The following is an 18,854-nucleotide window of genomic DNA, read 5'->3' on the forward strand; positions in this document are numbered from 1 at the left end:
AAAACATTGATGGCGGTTGGCATGTGCATAACCTCTTCATTAAGATCAATATGTAATATCTTGTTCATTGACTACAAACATTGCATGCATTGGGATACTGCCTGGTGCCGAATGCCCTTTTTATACAATACACGTAGTCCTTGAATTTCTTCCAAGAGTCCGGAGTTGTCTCCCTTTTGAAACCTATGCTGGCTGTTTTCCTTCCTGCAATGCAACCAATATATTCAAGAGCAATAAAGTCTGTTTTGTTATAAAAGCAAAAACTTCTGGAAAAACTGAGCAGGTCTGACAGCATCTGTGGAGAGGAAGACAGAGTTAACGTTTCGAGCCCGTATGACACTTCAGGACTAGAGAGAAATAGAAATGTGGTGAAATATAAGTTGCTTAATGGGGGTTGGACAGGTTTTGCTCCAACAACTCATTGACACCAACACCCATCTAGGACCCTCCACCCCTGCCTGTCCCTCCGTCCCCACCCCATCTTCCAATCCCAGCCCCGGCCGTGTATTTGCTATACCCCCTGACCTTCCCGTCTCCGATGCTGAACGTTCAGTGCTCAGCAAAGGACTTAGTTTCATACCCTTACGCCCTCATATCAATGAATTTTGGGCTCGGCACGATGCTGATATCTTCTTCCGCCATCTTCGTTTCCGTGCTCACTTCTTTGGGCAGGAGTCCTCTCCCCGTTCAACGGATCCTTTTACCCATCTCCAATATTCTCCCTCCACCTGGACCCCTCCCTCTCTTACCTTCTCTTGATCTTTTCATTGAGAACTGTCGGCATGACATTAGTCGTCTCAATTTCTCTGCTCCTCTCACCCGTTCTAATCTGTCTCTCTCTGAACTTACTGCACTCCGTTCTCTCAGGTCCAACCCCAACATTATCATCAAACCCGCTGACAAGAGTAGTGCTGTTGTTGTCTGGCGCACTGACCTCTACCTCGCGGAGGCTGAGTGTCAACTCGCAGACACTTCCTCCTACCTCTCCCTGGACCATGACCCCACCACTGAACATCAAGCCATTGTTTCCAGGACTGTCACTGACCTCGTCTCCTCTGGAGATCTTCCTCCCACAGCTTCCAACCTGATAGTCGCCCAACCTCGGACAGCCCGCTTCTACCTCCTACCCAAAATCCACGAACAGAACTGTCCCGGTAGACTGATCGTGTCAGCCTGCTCCTGCCCCCACGGAACTCATTTCTTGTTATCTTGACTCCCTTCTCTCTCCCCTTGTCCAGTCCCTTCCCACCTACACCTGTGATTCCTCTGATACCTTACGTCACATCAACAATTTCCAGTTCTCTGGCCCCAACCGTTTCTTCTTCACCATGGATGTCCAATCCCTCTACACCTCCATCACCCACCAGGATGGTCTGAGGGTGCTTAGCTTCTTCCTCGAACAGAAGCCCGATCAATTCCCATCCACCACTACTCTCCTCTGTCTGGCTGAACTTGTTCTCACACTGAACAATTTCTCCTTTAACTCCTCTCACTTCCTCCAAATAAAAGGTGTGGCTATGGGTACCCGCATGGGCCCCAGCTATGCCTGTCTCTTTATGGGGTATGTGGAACATTCCTTGTTCCAGTCCTACTCTGGCCCCCTTCCACAACTCTTTCTCCGGTGGTACATCGATGATTACTTCGGTGCTGCTTCATGCTCTCGTCGGCACTTGGGAAAATTTATTAATTTTGCTTCCAATCTCCACCCCTCCATCATTTTCACATGGTCTATCTCTGACACTTCCCTTCCTTGACCCCTCTGTCTCAATCTCTGGTGATAGACTGTCCACCAATATCCATTACAAGCCTACCGACTCCCACAGCTACCTTGACTACAGCTCCTCACACCCTGCTTCCTGTAAGGACTCTATCCAATTCTCTCAGTTCCTTCACCCCCGTCGCATCTGTTCTGATGATGCTACCTTCAAAAACAGTTCCTCTGACGTGTCCTCCTTGTTCCTTAACCAAGGTTTTCCACCCACGGTCGTTGACAGGGCCCTCAACCGTGTCCGGCCCATCTCCCACGCATCCGCTCCCGCGCATCCGCCCTCACGCCTTCTCCTCCCTCCCAGAAACAAGATAGAGTCCCCCTTGTCCTCACTTATCACCCCACCAGCCTCTGCATTCAAAGGATCATCCTCTGCCATTTCCGCCAACTCCAGCATGATGCCACCACCAAACACATCTTCCTTTTACCCCCCCGGCGGCATTCTGTAGGGATCATTCCCTCTGGGACACCCTGGTCCACTCCTCCATCACCCCCTACTCCTCAAGACCCACCAATGGCACCTCCCCATGCCCACGCAAAAGATGCAACACCTGCCCCTTCACTTCCTCTTTCCTCACCGTCCAAGGGCCCAAACACTCCTTTCAAGTGAAGCAGCATTTCACTTGCATTTCACTCCCCAACTTAGTCTATTGCATTCGTTGCTCCCAATGTGGTCTCCTCTATATCGAAGAGACCAAATGTAAACTCGGCGACCACTTTGCAGAACACCTGCGGTCTGTGCGCAAGAAAGACCCAAACCTCCCTGTTGCTTGCCATTTTAACACTCCACCCTGCTCTCTTGCCCACATGTCTGTCCTTGGCTTGCTGCATTGTTCCAGTGAAGCCCAACGCAAACTGGAGGAACAGCACCTCATCTTCCGACTAGGCACTTTATAGCCTTCTGGACTGAATATTGAATTCAACAACTTTAGAGTTTGAGCTCCCTCCTCCATCCCCACCCCCTTTCTGTTTCTTCCCCCTTCCTTTTGTTTTTTCCAATAATTTATATAGATTTTTCTTTTCCCACCTATTTCCATTATTTTTAAATCTTTTATGCCCCGCTAGTCTTTCCACCCCACCCCCACTTGAGCTGTACCTTGAGTGTCCTTAATTAGCACATTTGTTTAGATAATATCACTACCTTCAACACCTCTGTGTTCTTTTGTCTGTGACATCTTTTGATTATCTGCTCCTATCACTGCTTGCTTGTCCCTACAGCCACACCCCCCCAAACTTCTCTCTCTCTCTTCTCTGCAGCCCCCCCCCCAAAAAAAAACCTTAAACCAGCTTATCTTTCACCCTCTCCTTATATTTGCTCAGTTCTGTGGAAGGGTCATGAGGAATCGAAACGTCAACTCTCTTCCTCTCCGCCGATGCTGCCAGACCTGAGTTTTTCCAGGTAATTCTGTTTTTGTGTTGGACAGGTGAAGCTGGATAGAGGGCCAGTGATAGGTGGAGGCAAAGGAGAGATTGCCAAAGATGTCATAAACAAAAGGTTAAAGGGGTGTTGACGGTGGTGATATCTGTTTTGTTACATTCTGTAAATTAAAAATGGAAGTCATAGTTCCATCTTTTATGTGTGAGTGTTGTTGCTTGAAGTGCGGGATTGTTGAGAGATGATATGGTGGGAAATTCGGGTCATATTTCTAAGCAGCCTAGTTGCCCTCTGGAAGAAGAGGAGCAAGAGACGAGTAAAAATCTGTATCAGTGGTAGATTTTGATGCAAGTAGTTTTTGATGTGTACACATTTTCAGAAGGATTTTACTACTTTTCCTTCCTTGCCTGCCACCCCCGGCGCACCAAAGCAGAGTGAAATTGCAAAATTAATGCAATACTTAATTTCAAAATGACTGAATTTGAAAATCTAACTTTCCTGTATGGTGAATTTTAGCTGATACAGTTAAAAATCTAGAATCTGTTTTAAACGTAGGCACTGCATGAACCAGGGAACGTTCTTCACTCACTGTTGTTGAATGCATGATGATTTAAAAGGCTTAGGTTGCAAACTTCTGTTTTCTTTTCATGATTTCCTCAAGCTGCTGTGGTGGTAGCTAGTTAATTGGCTATGTTAGCATTAAGTTCATAATTAGTGAATTTGTATTAGTGAACAGTCATTCAGATATACAGAGATAAAAACAAAAAAACTGCGGATGCTGGAAATCCAAAACAAAAACAGAATTACCTGGAAAAACTCAGCAGGTCCGGCAGCATCGGCGGAGAAGAAAAGAGTTGACGTTTCGAGTCCTCATGACCCTTCGACAGAACTTGAGTTCGAGTCCAAGAAAGAGTTGAAATATAAGCTGGTTTAAGGTGTGTCGGGGGGGGGCGGAGAGAGAGAGAAAGAAGTGGAGGGGGGGGTGGATGTGGTTGTAGGGACAAACAAGCAGTGATAGAATCAGATCATCAAAAGATGTCAACAACTGCACTGCCTTTCAGTGATAGAAGCAGATCATCAAAAGATGTCAACAACAATAGAACAAAAGAACACATAGGTGTTAAAGTTGGTGATATTATCTAAACGAATGTGCTAATTAAGAATGGATGGTAGGGCACTCAAGGTATAGCTCTAGTGGGGGTGGGGAGAGCATAAAAGATTTTAAGATATTTAAAAATAATGGAAATAGGTGGGAAAAGAAAATTCTATATAATTTATTGGAAAAAAAAGGAAGGGGGAAACAGACAGGGGGTGGGGATGGGGGAGGGAGCTCACGACCTAAAGTTGTTGAATTCAATATTCAGTCCGGAAGGCTGTAAAGTGCCTAGTCGGAAGATGAGGTGTTGTTCCTCCAGTTTGCGTTGGGCTTCACTGGAACGATGCAGCAAGCCAAGGACAGACATGTGGGCAAGAGAGCAGGGTGGAGTGTTAAAATGGCAAGCGACAGGGAGGTTTGGGTCATTCTTGCGGACAGACCGCAGGTGTTCTGCAAAGCGGTCGCCCAGTTTACGTTTGGTCTCTCCAATGTAGAGGAGACCACATTATACAGAACTGTTCAGACCATACAGCCTTGATAACACCAACATTCACACTTCATGCATGGTCTGGTACCCGTAGATTCCAGACTGAGTGGTGGGGAAGTACCATTTTAGGGCAACTGTCTTATCTTATTTAAAATAGTAACATCAATGGGATTTCGGTGAAATGTAATGGGGATGGTCTGAGACTGGTGGTGCATTTTTCCCAGTTAATATTTCTTAACATGGTAATCAGGCATGTGAAAGTTTCACACCATGCCTGCAGTACAGTTTTATATATATTTTTAATAAAGCTGTTGGTTCTAGGGAGAACATTTTGAGCTGTATCATACTAAAGTACTGGTCATTATAGACTGGTAACAATTTGAGGGAATGAATTGGCAGTATAACACAAGTATATTGTACTTGATGAAGCCAGTATTCTTTTCACAAGTTTTTCTATAATGCATTGATACCAATATTAAACAAGCCATGTGATAACTTTGCAAAGTAAATCTGATATATTTATGCTCTCTGATAAAACAGGCTATATTGCTTATTGGAATAGCTGTTAGAAAGCTGAAACCTTCATAGTATTTTTCTGCAAAGTTTATTGTGAAAGGAAAAGTTAAGAATCCTGATCTGGTTACTACTTGCATTTTTAAAATTGATTTCTAAGCAACCATGTGGGAAAAGAAACCCTTTCACCTGCCTGTCATAATACAATAAAAGTTTTGTGGGGAAGACAAATGTAGAGAACATTCTTCACAATGCACCCTTCAAAGAATTGTAAGAATGGCAGAAACCTTGATTTCTTGTGAATGAAAAGGAGCCTGGAACTGTGCAGTACAGTGGCATTGAGTGTTGAATGGCACAAAGCAGGGACAGATGCAGGTCTAAGTCTTTCATTCTGCTTGATTCTCTGCCTGCACAGCTGAAGTTGCAGCCACACCCAAAAAGATAGGGAGAAAACAGAAGGGTGCATGCCTTAGGTGATCCTTGGCATTTTCTGATGGTATTGGTTGTAGCCAAGAAGTAGCCTAGGAGGTGGCTAAACCACTGGAGAGTGGTGGGGAAATGCATGTCTTAGCGCCCTTCCCATAAAAATAAAGCATTTTTAAAACTATGGCAGCATACTAATTGTTTAGCTTAATTATTCAACAAAATGTTGCAAATTAAGATTCTTCTCATGTTAAGCACGTTTATTTTTCCAGAACTGTTGGGATTTCCATTTCACACTGTTATAATCATTTGATGAAATGTAAAAAAACCTGCATGTGCTTGCATTGTAACCATTTTATAATCTGTACAATATATTAATTTTCAAAGACCCATTTAAAAAATATATATATATTTGCACTAATTCTTTTCACCAAATAATTAGCTAATGACTTTGTTAGGAAATATTGCTATTACAGGCATTGAGTGTTGAATGCTGAATAGTATTGCTGTCTTCCATAATTGTTCTTTTGTCTTCTCTTTCAGCCAAGTACCCTGCCACAAGGCACAGTTAACATGAACCAATGCACAGATGTCATTGATGCTGAACCCAAGACTGGTCAGAAGAATGCGCTCTGTATTATAACCCCTGAACGCGAATTCTTCATTCGTGGAGAATCCAAAGAAATAATTAATGGGTGAGTGAGAGTGTTCTGAATTTTAGATTAATTTTATGTTTTATTAAGGTTAGCCTTTCAGTTTCTAGAAGGAAGGCGGAAACTGAACAAAAGTGCATGTTTACCTGCAACAAACTGCTAACAAGATATTTACGCCCAACATTGCCCCAGGGTAACTTCGGACTTAACATAAGTCATGAGGAAGATGACCACAAACTTAATTTGAGCATTTTCTAAATGTATGGGTGTAACTTTAAAGAAAAATCAACAGTGTTGGCTAAAATTCAGTTTAGCAAAAATGATTTTTTTAAAAAATCAAACAACAAACCTGGAAACCTTAAATATAAAGTTGTAATTTGTTGCCGCACTAATGGTGCTCCAATCTTTTTAGTGACCTTGTTAGAATCAGACATCCATGTATTAACCCTCAATCTTTCTACCCATAAACAAGCTGTTCCTCGTATCTGTTCTTCCTGACCTTGTTTTAATTTGATACAGTGTCATTTCCATGGATGGAATCAGGTTAAGTGCTATTTCCAATCATGCTACCTTTGTTTTCAGCAGACATGTCCTTCTGCTGCTCTCCAAGCTCTCCCTTGTCTCTGGTGGGAATATAAATCTCTATCCATAATTTCCTTCCTTTGGGCCTGCAACTCACATTGACATCAGTGTCGTTCATCTACCGTCTTGCTTCTATCATTCAGCTCTTTTTTTTTCTTAAGCCCTCAATATACCCCATCCCTCAAACAGCTCTCCTTTTGCAATACCTGCATCGGTGGCTTGAAACCTGGAGCTAAAGAGTAGAATATATATGACATTTGAATCAATGTGGTGGCTTGAGGCATGAGGATAGCAAGTGGTAGTGAAATAGAGCTTGGAGGCATTTAAGATGGTTTAGAGTTGTAGAAATGGAAAAGAGAAAAAGGGGAAGAGGTAACCAAAAATGGACCTTGTTAATGAATCAGATATGGAGAATGAAACTGAGCTCAGGTTCAAGCAGAAAGGCAAGGTTCCACACCTTCATTTACTTCAGGTTCAAGTAGGAGTTGCTGGAAATCTGAAATAAAAAAATGTTAGAAGTACTCAGCAGGTCAGGCAGCATCTGTGGAGAGAAAAGCGGGTTTCTCTTTAGAATTGAGTTCATCTGGCTTGGGTTTTGTGAAGGTTAAACTGAGAGAAATTTTTAGTGGTTTGAGTTTAAAATTGCTTAGGTAGTAATAGCCTGGATGGATAAGTAATGCAGAGCGGTAGTGTTGGTGTGCATGTGGAAGCTAATACAATGTAGCCAAAGGTTTGAATATAGGCCATATTATGCAATGCCATCTTTGTACAGGACACCTACAAAGTCAGCTGGTGACTGAATAAGTGTGATTGAACTTTTCTTTGATGGGGCTGGAAAAGAACCATAGCATAGAAACAGAGCATTTTGTCTTCAAGTATGTATTGAAGTTTTTCACCGCTTGTGGCACTTGTCTAATCCTATGCTTTTTTTAATAATCGTGCATTTTTTCAAGCATTTCAAATTGTATTCTTAAAAGAATTATGAACTGCTTCAACATGTTTTGGTATATGCATATCCACATTATAATTAGCCTCTCAAAACATTTGTGCTAATCTATTTTTAATCCTTTAAAATTTGCACTGCCTTGTTCTGTTTCATTGACCAGTGGAAAAATCAATTACTATTTATTCTGTTAGAGCACATAATGACCTTTTTATCAGGTCATCTATTAACATTCTCACTCCCATGGTATGGGCTTTGCTAGTAGAGTCTTTCTTCCTCAGTGAAATATACCTTTGTTGAGAGTTATGAAATATCTTCTGAAACGTTTGCTGCTGCTTCTCTAACTTACCTTTTAACCTCCTATTTACCTAGTTCATTTTGGCTAACTGTATTTTTATATCCTTGTGATTGCCTTTATTTAAGTTTAAGACAGTAGTTATGGACCCATGTTTGTCACACTCAAACTGAAGTGAAGTTCTATCATATGATCACTCTTGTCTAGAGGATCCTAATTAATCCTGTCTCATTGCACATTACCAGGTCAAAAATAGCCTGGTCCCTGATAGGTTCCAAAATGTATGGTTCTGAGAAACTCCTGAAAACACTCTTATGAACTCATCCTCCATGCTGCTATTGCCAATTTTTGATTGTCCAATCGATGTGAAGGTTATTCCATGTGAAGCCCCCCCACGATTATTGCAATACCATTCTTGCAAGCCCCACATTATTTCTTGACGTATACTCTGTCCTACGGTGTAGCTACTGTTAGGGGGCCTATAAATTACTCCCACCAGTGGCTTCTTTCCTGTTTGTAATGATCTCATCCTTTATTAACAGAGCTACTATACAAACTATATCCATCCTCTGTTATTTCTTTGAGCTATCTTGTAATGCTCCTTAAGCGTGACTTGACTTTTAGAATTCATACTGACCGGCCCTCCGAGCTATGCTTATCCATGCTTAATTTAATTCTGTATCATAGACTGTTATCTTACTGATGTAAGACTAACTGGCTGATAACTTCCTCTGGCATGTTTTTCCTATTCATAGAAGTTTGGAAAGTTGTGGTCAGATCCTAAGCTATTTCTTTGCTACCATCCCACAGGATCCCTGAATGTCAAACCAACCATGTTTATGATTCCTCTGCCATAAGCCTGAGTGTTTTATTTTGGCTGTGTTTGCTGCCAGTGCTGTGTACGAGCAGTTGCATGCTGATGGTAGACCTATGTTAGTGGCCACTATCTTTATAAGTGGCAATGTGCAGCAGGGTTCATTTGCAGTCATTGAGGTTATTCTTTCTGTATTTTACCCTTTTCCCTTTTGCTTGTTTCATTGTCAAGCTTTTATTCTCATGTGTTTTGCTAATTTCAAGTAATGTAAATCTGAGAAATCAACTGGCTACTTAAATGCCGAACACAGTTTTTGGAAAATTGCATCAGGCAGCTAGAGAGCTGACACAAACTAATAAAAAACCTGCAAAAATGCTCATTGCAAAATGCCACAGCTTTGTTTTTATTGATGGTGGAACCATTGCGAGGAAGCTCATAACACAGTCACGTTTTTGCTGGCACTGTGTCTCCTGCAAATGATGTCATTGGTTCCTGTGCATGTGCAGACCGGTATCTTGCGTTGGTAGGAGACAGTGTTTTATTTTACCATTTCTCTTCAAATGGCCTTCACTAGCAGCTTCACAACCACTTTTGGTAGTTATACAATCCCAATACTCCCCTCATATGTAAAAAGTTGGACAAAGCACTTGCTTAGCATGGCTTACATTTCCTTGTGCTCCACTGCAAGTTTGCCTTCATCATCTCATAGTGGTGCAATCTTTACCTTGACTATTCTGTTCCTATGAAAAATCATTTAATTATTTTTTTTGTTATTTGTTGATTTCATACTAACCTTAGCCTTTATAACCTGCCCTTTTTTTTTCAAGCTTTCATATGTTTGTCTTATCTTTCATGTTTCAAATTTAATCTAAGCTTCCTATTCACAAAATCGCAGCCTGCCCCTTATTGGAATGTGCTTGATTTTAATAAATTTTATCTCTTTTGAATATTTTGTCATTATTGATGTATAACTCTTATTCGCCAATTTTTCCTTACATTTAACGTGGACAAACTCCATTTTTTTTTGCTTAGTCAGTTACTCTTGTTCTTGACCGTTACTGTTTCTTGTTCTATTCTTACACTGGACCTCATTTATATTTAGGCCACCTATCTGTTCTACTTTGTTACCTAGAACCAGGTCAGGTAGTGCTTTATTCCTGGTTGGGATAGCAAAAGAATGATTGAGAAAGCTGTTAGAATCGTACTCTCAGAAAAACACCCTCTTTTGTCACAAATATTTCCAAGTCTATTTTTGGATAATTAAAACCTCTTTTAATTAAAACTCTTGTCAATACATGCCTTCGTTTTCTTTCCACTGTTCCGTCTACAATGCACTTTTGTTTGGACCTTTTTTTTATTTTAAATTCTAACTCTCTGGTGCAATGATATCTCTAATTAGTACAACTACCCAACCTCCCTTTCAGCTTCCCCTGCTTCTCATGTAAGTTTTAAACCCTGAAATATTTATTTTCCAATCCTGACTTGGCTGTAACCTTGTCTCGGTTACTGCTGATGTGTGGTTGCTTTTCTATTTTAATAAATGACTCTCAGTTCCCCAATTTTGTTGCTTGGCCCCTGTGCATTTATACACACACTTCTTTAAATTTGGATTCCATTTGTTTGACTGTTTTTCCCTTCCTAGTGTTTGTTTATTCTTTACTATCTAGTGCTGCTGAACCACTGTCAATCTGTTTTCTGTCTGCTTATTCTGTATACATTAAAAACTTTCCCTTCAAAGCTGCCGTGCTCTACTCTTTCTCCCTCTCCAATAAAGTTTAAATTGTTGGTCTAGTTAACCACCCCGCAAAGCTAAAGCTCCCAGCTCTGTTCAGGCAGCATGCAGTTGAGAAACTGTTCATTTCAAGAAACTGTACACTTAATTCATGGATTTTACTTGCAGTTTTAAAATGGTAGCTGCAATAAATAAATTTTACTGTTGTTTTTTGACTTTGCAACGCAACCAAAACAGTTTCAAGATTGAGGTAGAATTTAACTCGGTTGAAAAGTTACCAATTTGAAATGACAACCTTGTCAAACCAAACTAACCAGGATTTTTAATACTAAATATTATTTTAAAATTCTTTTTCTCAACTTTGTTTTACCGAATATACCTTACCCTTATTCATCATTCATTGCTGATCTTTAATTGGCTTACTTCAGATCTGTCTCTTATTAAAGCAGATATGTGTGCCTTGTAATGGCTAGTATGAACAAACAACGAATACTTTGTCTTCAGTTTGTCTTTCACTTCAAGTGGTAGCTTTATATTGATTTTAACCATATAACTATCAGTTAATCTTGCAACTATCAATTAATCTTACCAGTTGCAGAAGTGGAGAAGCAGTCGAGAATATTTTATTAGGATGGAAATGTGTACCATGTGATAAGATTTTCAGATTTTGGTTGACCAGCTCTGGCCTGTCATTTTCAGAGCACGTTTGGATATGTTTTATTGTACAGAGAGAATGATTTAAGGCTTTCCAACCACCAGCAGCACCAAGTTGGGAGTAATTTAGATTTCCCAATGTGGCACAGAGATGTCATTAACCATAGGTAATTCCAACTACCCATCTTACTGGTTTCCCGTAGAAAGGAGAGAGAGAATGTGTTAACTATCCCAGGTAATGCTGCCATTTACCAATTTATAAGATTCTATATTAATTTTTTTTGTTCTTCATGCCGGTTTGACCAGATTAGCAAATTGTGCTGAGTTCTTATTTTCGGTGTCCAAATTGGGAACATCTTTTTAAAGTTTGTTTGCATTACATCGAAATTAATATTGATTTGTCACTTTGATTGTTAAGTGTCTATGTGTGACTAGAGACTGATATTTGCTTTTTAAAAATGCTGCCTTGAAAAATAAATATTCTGGAAGAAAGATCCAGCAAATGATGTAGCTTGAAATATGTGTCTAAAAATTTGTGTTACTGCAAGTTGCAAAACTCTTAAAATAAAATGGTCTTGTCTAAATGTGTATAAAAGAAAAATACTGCAGATGCTGGAATTTGAAATAAAAGTAGAAAATTCTTGAAAAACTCAGATCCAGCAGCATCTGTGGAGGGAAAAATAGAGTTAAGGTTTTAGGTTGATTGATTTAACTTTTGTCAGATACAGCTAGACCTGTTGAATATTTTCAGCATTTTCTGGTCTTAGTGATTGACAGAGATTTTTAAAAATAAAGTGCTAGTTAGAAATTCGAAACATTGTTCTCTTCTTTCTTATGGCCTTGGCATGACCCCCTTTCTGTGATAACTGGACCCTAAATTTCCTTCTAACGATATAGATCAACCACTCCTTGCTTACATATTTCCCACCTTCACCCATGTGCCTTCGTATTCCCCTCACTAGCCTAGATATTTACAAGAAATGCAGAATTATTCAATGATGTCATAGAAGTTCTTTTGAATTCGAGTTAATTGCATAGTGTAAGTTCAGTTATTTGTTCTGTACGGGGGGGGGGGGGTTCTGGTTGGTGCAATGGATTAACTATTCTTTCACCAGTGTGGCTGAATTCAAATCCATTCCAGACGATTAGATGAAATTCTCCTGTTCTGACTTTTGGGATCCCATGTGAAATTCACTTAGTGAGCTTTGGCCTAGTTCCCAGTGGATATTAGGTCACAGCAAAAATAAGGGCATTAAACATGCATTCTAAGAGATCCATTCACCTAGATATTTTCCTATGAGGATGACACGATATAGAAATTAAAAGGAAATGAGAGAAGGAGGTTTATGACAAATGTCAGATTCATAAAACGGTAAAGGATCAAGCAGAATAGAGTGCAGAGGTAAAAGGAAGAGGGGCAAAAAAGAATGCTTAAAAAAGATTACTGGGTAACGAAAGGGAACCCAAGTATTTTACAAGTATAAGTAATAAAAGGATAGTCAATGGGAGAGTGGGGCCTAATTAGGGAGCAAAAAGATCTTGTGGAGGCAGAGGGCATGAGCCATGGCTGAGGTACTGAGTGAGCACTTTTTATTAGAGAGTGCTGCCAATGTCACAGTAAAGGCGGGGTAGCAGAGAAATTGAATATGATAAAAGAGTTACTTAAAAGATTGGCGATGCTCAAGAGTATAAGGTCACCCAAATCTGGATGGGATGCATCCTAGTTTACTGGGTGAAGTAAATGTGGAAATAGCAGATCTAATCATAATCGTTTTAATTTTGCTTGGATGTGCGAATGGCTTGGATATATGTGGTTCCAAAAGACTGGAATGTTATAAATCTTGCATCCATTGTTTAAGTGGGAGAGGGATAAATCTGGTAACTGCAGGTCAGTCAGCCTACTGTGTCAATAGGAGGAAAACTTACAGGGAGAATAATTAGGGGCAAAATGAATTTCCACTTGGGGGAAAAACTTGGGTTAATAAATGACAGCCAGCACTGCAAATTGTGTCTGACAAATTTGATCGAGTTTGATGGACTAACAGAGAGGGTTTGAGGGTAGTGCAGTTGTTGTTTCTCAACATTGAGATTGAAAGGATAGTGGTAGCATGGATACAAAATTCTTTTGCAGACAGAAAGCAGAATGATGAACAGTTTTCCAAACTGGAGAGAATTTACAGTGGTGTCCTCCAGGCATCGGTATTAGGATCATTGCTCTTATTGATATATATTAATAACTGTAATTTCAAAGTTTACGATGATGCGTAGTTCAGATTTGCAGTAAGCAGTGAGGAGGATAGTAATGGAATATAAACGAGTAAAATTATGCATTTTGGAAGGAAGGATGAGAGGCAAAGAGGTATTGTAAACTCATTGGTATAATTTTAAAAGGAGCCTAAGAAAGCAGTCTGGGGGTACTTACATTTTTGAAGATGGCAAGATGTCGATAGCGCTCTTTAAAAATATCTTACAAGTTCCTTGGCTTTATGAGTGGAGGTATAGTGTATAAAAGCAAGGGGGTTATGCTAAACTTCTCATTTGTTCAGCCTCAGCTGGAGTATTGTGTCCCATTCTGGGCACCACACTTTAGGAAGGATGCCATGGGCTTGGTGAGAATTGTATCTGGAATGGGGGATTTTTACTTGTGTGGAGCGAGTGGAGAAGCTGGAATTGTTTTCTTTAGAGTAGAGAAGATTAAAGAAAGATTTGGAGGTGCACAGAATTGGGGACTTTGTTAGAGTAGACAGGGAGAAGCTGTTTCCACTTTCAGAATGGCCGATAACCAGAGGACATGGATTTAAGGTATTTGGCAAAAGAACCAGAGAGGGAATGAGAATTCTATTCATGCAGCAAGTTATGACCTGGGATGTGTTGTCTGAAAGGTTAGGGAAGCAAACTTGCTATATGATTCTATGATGCAGGAACAGACTCTGACATTATCATGCTGGGATGCAATTTTATAAGCTCAATGTGGTAAAGTGCATGGGGACACTGCTTGCGATTTTAAGATGAGCAATTAAGATGGTTAAGGAGACAATGTAAGGCAACTTTACGGCTGCAATCAGCACCCCTGCCCCGAATTTTTCAATAAGTGCATGGGGGCCACGCAGTTCTTAAAGGGCAACAGTGGGGTGGCTGCTGTGGGTATTGCTGCATTTAGCTGCTGTGCAGTAAGACTTTGTACTTTCTTTCTCAAGAAAGAGTATGACAGCCATTGATTTGGGGGTTGGAGCCCACTTGAGATCTTGCTGCTGCCAAGGGGCTCACTGGAGAGGGGCCTGAGAGGGGGTTGGGCTGGGCAGAGCTGCAGCACCAACAGGAAGGGTATATTGGTCAGACTGGTAGTGCTCAGGTGGCATGGGTGTTATTCATCCTGGAGATTTCCTCCAGCGAGGGCAAGAATGAGCAGGACAGCAGCAACATCCTGGCTACCTGCAGGGGCAGCCTGGTGATGGGCAGGCGGCAGAAGACCACAGAGACAGCAGCATTGAGACAAAGATACTAAAAAGGGTCTAAAAAGGATAAGTTACCTCCAAATGTCAGAGTGAAAGTGTTGCTGAGGATTATGCCTGTCCCAAGTTGCTGTGTCCAGTCTGTGCCATGATAGCGGAGGTGGTGAACTCCAGTTATATTGGTGGTCATCTGATGCATGTGGCTCTCAAAAGGTCACTTTGGCTCAAACGTCTATGCCTCAGGTTCATTCCAGGAGCCTATTGGAGACATGGACAACATTTCCCAATCAGGTAGACATCGCTGCATCAAGATATTGCCAGATGCTCTCGTTAGGAGGGCTAACCAGTACATCAATTTCTGAATTGGTGTGGCAAGTCAGGCCAAGAGGTCCTCAGGATGCAGCGCCATTGCTGGATTCCCCCAGGCGCAACGTCTCTTAGACTGCATGTATGTGGTCATCAATGCTCCCACAGGCCAGTTAGTGGCCTTCATTAATTGGAAGAGATTTAATTTCCTCAATGTGCAACTTGTCTGTGAGCACTGCCAGCAGATCCTGCCATAGCTTTCTCCTATCCTGCGTGCCTGCAAGGTTGGATGATTGCAGACGAGGGATACTCACTGCGCCAGATTGTGCAGCGCAGCAGACCACCACTATACAGGAGACCCATGAGACATTCCTCCTGCCTTGTAGGGTACGCACACTGATGACCTGAAGAGAAGGGTGAGGATCTGCAGAGGCTTTAGGTACTCCCCCCTCAACTTACCACTGCTGCTTTAAGCTCATGGACAAGGAGATGGAATGCAGCTCTGTGTGTATCTCCAGCATCCATTAGCTGCTCTGCTGGATGTGGCTCTCATTGAGAGATGCCAATCTATTGATGGAGGAGACCATGCGCGCAGCTGAGAGGGAGATCACAGCACTTGTGGTTTCAATGAATTCCTCTACTATCTGAGCCACAGTGTGGATACCCTCTGGAAGTCCAGCCAGATTCACCTCCTGCTAGACTTCCAATATCTTCTCTTCACAGACAACTCCAGAGACATGTCACCAGCCTGGGGCTTAGCATGGGCCTGGCCTCCCACACTCCTCCAAGTGTCAGTGGCCTTGGCATCACAGCCTCTGACAGCTTTGCCCTCTGAAGTCTCCCCCTCTTTAAAGGTGGATAAGTATCCCCCAGAGACAACAGCTGTCTGTTCCTGTGATTGACCATGAGAGAAAACCGAATGATCAGCTTTTTTTCACTCCGCCAGACAGCAGCCCACAGAATTGGCTGCAGTTCACATAGATGTTCGTATATTTATTGGAGAACACGTGAACACCATCCCTTCTGCTCCCCTGAGGGTCTTCCCTTATGCCTGCTAATGAGGTGACTCACCCTCCTGTGACTGAATTCTAGCCTCACTGTCATCAATGGCCTGGCACCCTATCAGCTCTACAGCCTCTGTCTCCAAAGGAGTCAGGGTGGTAATGATCAAAGCAAAGCAGGAGGTCCTTTTTTCCTTCAGGGATGGAAGGAGGAGACTATCATGTCTGACCAAGCAAACTTGGATGGAAGCCGCAGAGGAGGTAAGCAGTCGTGGGGTTCATTCAGATTTCACAATCATTCTGGACCCCCTCTCCATTGTTCTGGGCAGTTTCCTCCTGCTACAACATGGGAGAATAGGATAAGCTAAAACAAACAAGACGCCTAATCGATTCACATGTCTTTTACAGTGCCTGTGGTACTGGGCCACTCTGGCGTGACCTTGCAGGGATCGACACTGCTCGGCTTGCATTCCTTGACAGAGCTGCCACCATTACTTTCCAAGGAGATACTACAGCCTCCACCCATTGCCATTAAGATGCTACATCCTTCCTCTTCAGCATCCCTACCCTCACGCATCCATGTTTTTGCCCTCCCCAAAGGAACTGAGGATTGTCACTTTCCCTTGCAGAGTGGAGAAGGTCTTTGACCTGCTTGAGGCACTGCAGCCAGGTTTTCTGGGCAATCCCTCTTCTGCAACCTCTGTCCAGGCTTGCTTAGCTAGGTGGATGGTCTGTCCCTATGGAAAGAGGACTTCCTGACTTGCCCAACATACCCTGAAGAAGAACGTGCAGAGAGATGTTACTGAACTGTGGACCCGAGATCTATCTTCTGCTGTGGCCCCGAGTGCGTTTTATGCGCCTTCCTTGTGAGGACTGTGGGTGGTTGCTGTCTCTTGGATGATGATGTGTTAGATGGCAGCTGGCTATTGCGGGTAGCTGCAGGCTGTTGGTTGTCTGGGAGGCATTGTCACAGGTTGTTTTTATTTTGGGAAGGGGAGGGGTGTGCTAATCGCTGGCTATCAGATTCTTGTAGGCCTCTGTTTAAATCAGGGCTCATGCTGGCGCTCCTTTAAACATGCTGCCAGCATTTCCTTCCATCTCAGATGACAACGTGGCTGCAGCCTAAAGGTCCACCTCTGGAAGCTAAGTGGTTGGCAACCCCACCTGCATTTATTGGCTGGTCGGTGCGAGGTTGTACTGCAAATGGAGGTTGGAGCGGGAGGGTGTTTGCCTTCTGGCTCCACCTCTGCATCCCCATGGGGCTCTGAAAAATTCTGGACTTTCTAACCAGCTAAGGTGGAAAATTATCATATTGGTGCAATAGGGGATGAGGCCCTGAGCTTGTGGCTGAGGCGGATTATTCAAAATAAAGGGAATTATTTTAGCTAGTCCATGCATGATGGTAAGAAAGTAAAGATCTTGAGAAGTGTGGCAAAAAAGGTAGGGAATTGAGATGTAAGCAAATAGCAAAACATGCTCAGTATGCCAAATATTGCACCCTATACTGTTTCTATGTTGATGTTGACACTGGGAGCTCAAAATAGGAGACTTGTGTTAAAGTTAATATGTTGATGAGCATGAAACAAATTTTTGTATTGCTTTCCCTAAGTTAGAAAAGGTTGAAATATTAACAATAAAGTTACCAATTCAGTACGTATTGAGAAATGACCTATATGTGGAGAGTTTCTTTTATTTTTGAACCTATCTTTAATAATTTGTGGACAGCATTTTCTTAAACAGTGTTTGCATAAAATAAATGCCAAATAATGAGTACTTTGTTTTATTCTATTCTGTTATTCTGAAAAGGACATCAATGCTTTAAATGAGCCTTCCAAAGTCTCTTAATGGTCTGAGGAAAATAGCACCATATAAATAGCACCCTCGGCTTGAGCATGGAATATGGTTGTATTGATAAGGTGTTTTATAAAAGAAATGCTAATACTTTATCTCCGAAGCACCATGAAGAATCAAGCATTACATTTTGGCTTCTCTTATTGCTTGCAAAATGGCAATAGAGAATCATTCAGACTAAACTCAAATCGAAAGGTAAGGTATAAAACTAGTAACTGTCAGATTCTACCTTATCTAGTAGAATGGTTTTTAACAGCTGGGACATGCTCGAGTAAGGAGGATCTAACACCTAAAATAACTTGGATATCGTTAAGATGTTCTCTATTTTGGCTGTTGATAAACAGGTTTTATTGAGTGCCACATCTATTGCCTAATTTTTTTGCTTCAAAAATGTTTATCATTGCTATCCTTTTCAGTTTTGGTGTTTTTTCACCTATTCAACCTCTCATTGAGAGATGCATTCACACACAACTGCAATTCTTCAGTCAACTGCGCTTTGTGATTGTTGGCACAAAACAATAATTACTGTGCTAAATTGGGCTGTCATTTTTGGCCCACAACAAAAATAAACTGCTTTTATCATTATCATGACAACAGAGTGGCTTAGTGGTGCAATCCATCGTATTCGTGAGCTGCTTTTGAAAAGGCTCAACCTTCCTAAATAAATTCTAGATCTTTTGATGGCCCATCTCAATGAGAGGTCAGTGTAGTGGGAAAGACTGTGTAAGTAAGCCCAGAAGAGCAGAAAAAGCCAAACATGACAGCTTTTTTTTCCATAAATGCAGTGATATAAACTTGGATTTGGTCTAACACCTGAGCTGTGCTTATCATGCTCAAAATAGTTGCAGCACAGTAGGCCAGTCAGCCCCTTGACCCCAAGAGAAATTTAGCTTGTTCCACTCCCCTTGC

At 41.7% G+C, this 18,854-nt stretch overlaps 1 protein-coding gene across 4 annotated transcripts in view; it reads left to right on the plus strand.

The window, feature by feature from the left end:
• LOC121293611 (myosin phosphatase Rho interacting protein) overlaps positions 1-18,854 on the plus strand; it is a 415,475-nt gene that overhangs the window by 139,535 nt on the left and 257,086 nt on the right. For all 4 annotated transcript variants that reach the window (XM_041216721.1, XM_041216719.1, XM_041216723.1 and 1 more), the window contains exon 4: positions 6,206-6,357. In XM_041216721.1, coding sequence (XP_041072655.1) covers positions 6,206-6,357 — 152 coding nt within the window. The remainder of the gene's footprint in view (positions 1-6,205; positions 6,358-18,854) is intronic.

This window comes from Carcharodon carcharias, chromosome 22 (assembly GCF_017639515.1).
Source record: "Carcharodon carcharias isolate sCarCar2 chromosome 22, sCarCar2.pri, whole genome shotgun sequence".
Lineage (NCBI taxonomy): Eukaryota > Metazoa > Chordata > Chondrichthyes > Lamniformes > Lamnidae > Carcharodon > Carcharodon carcharias.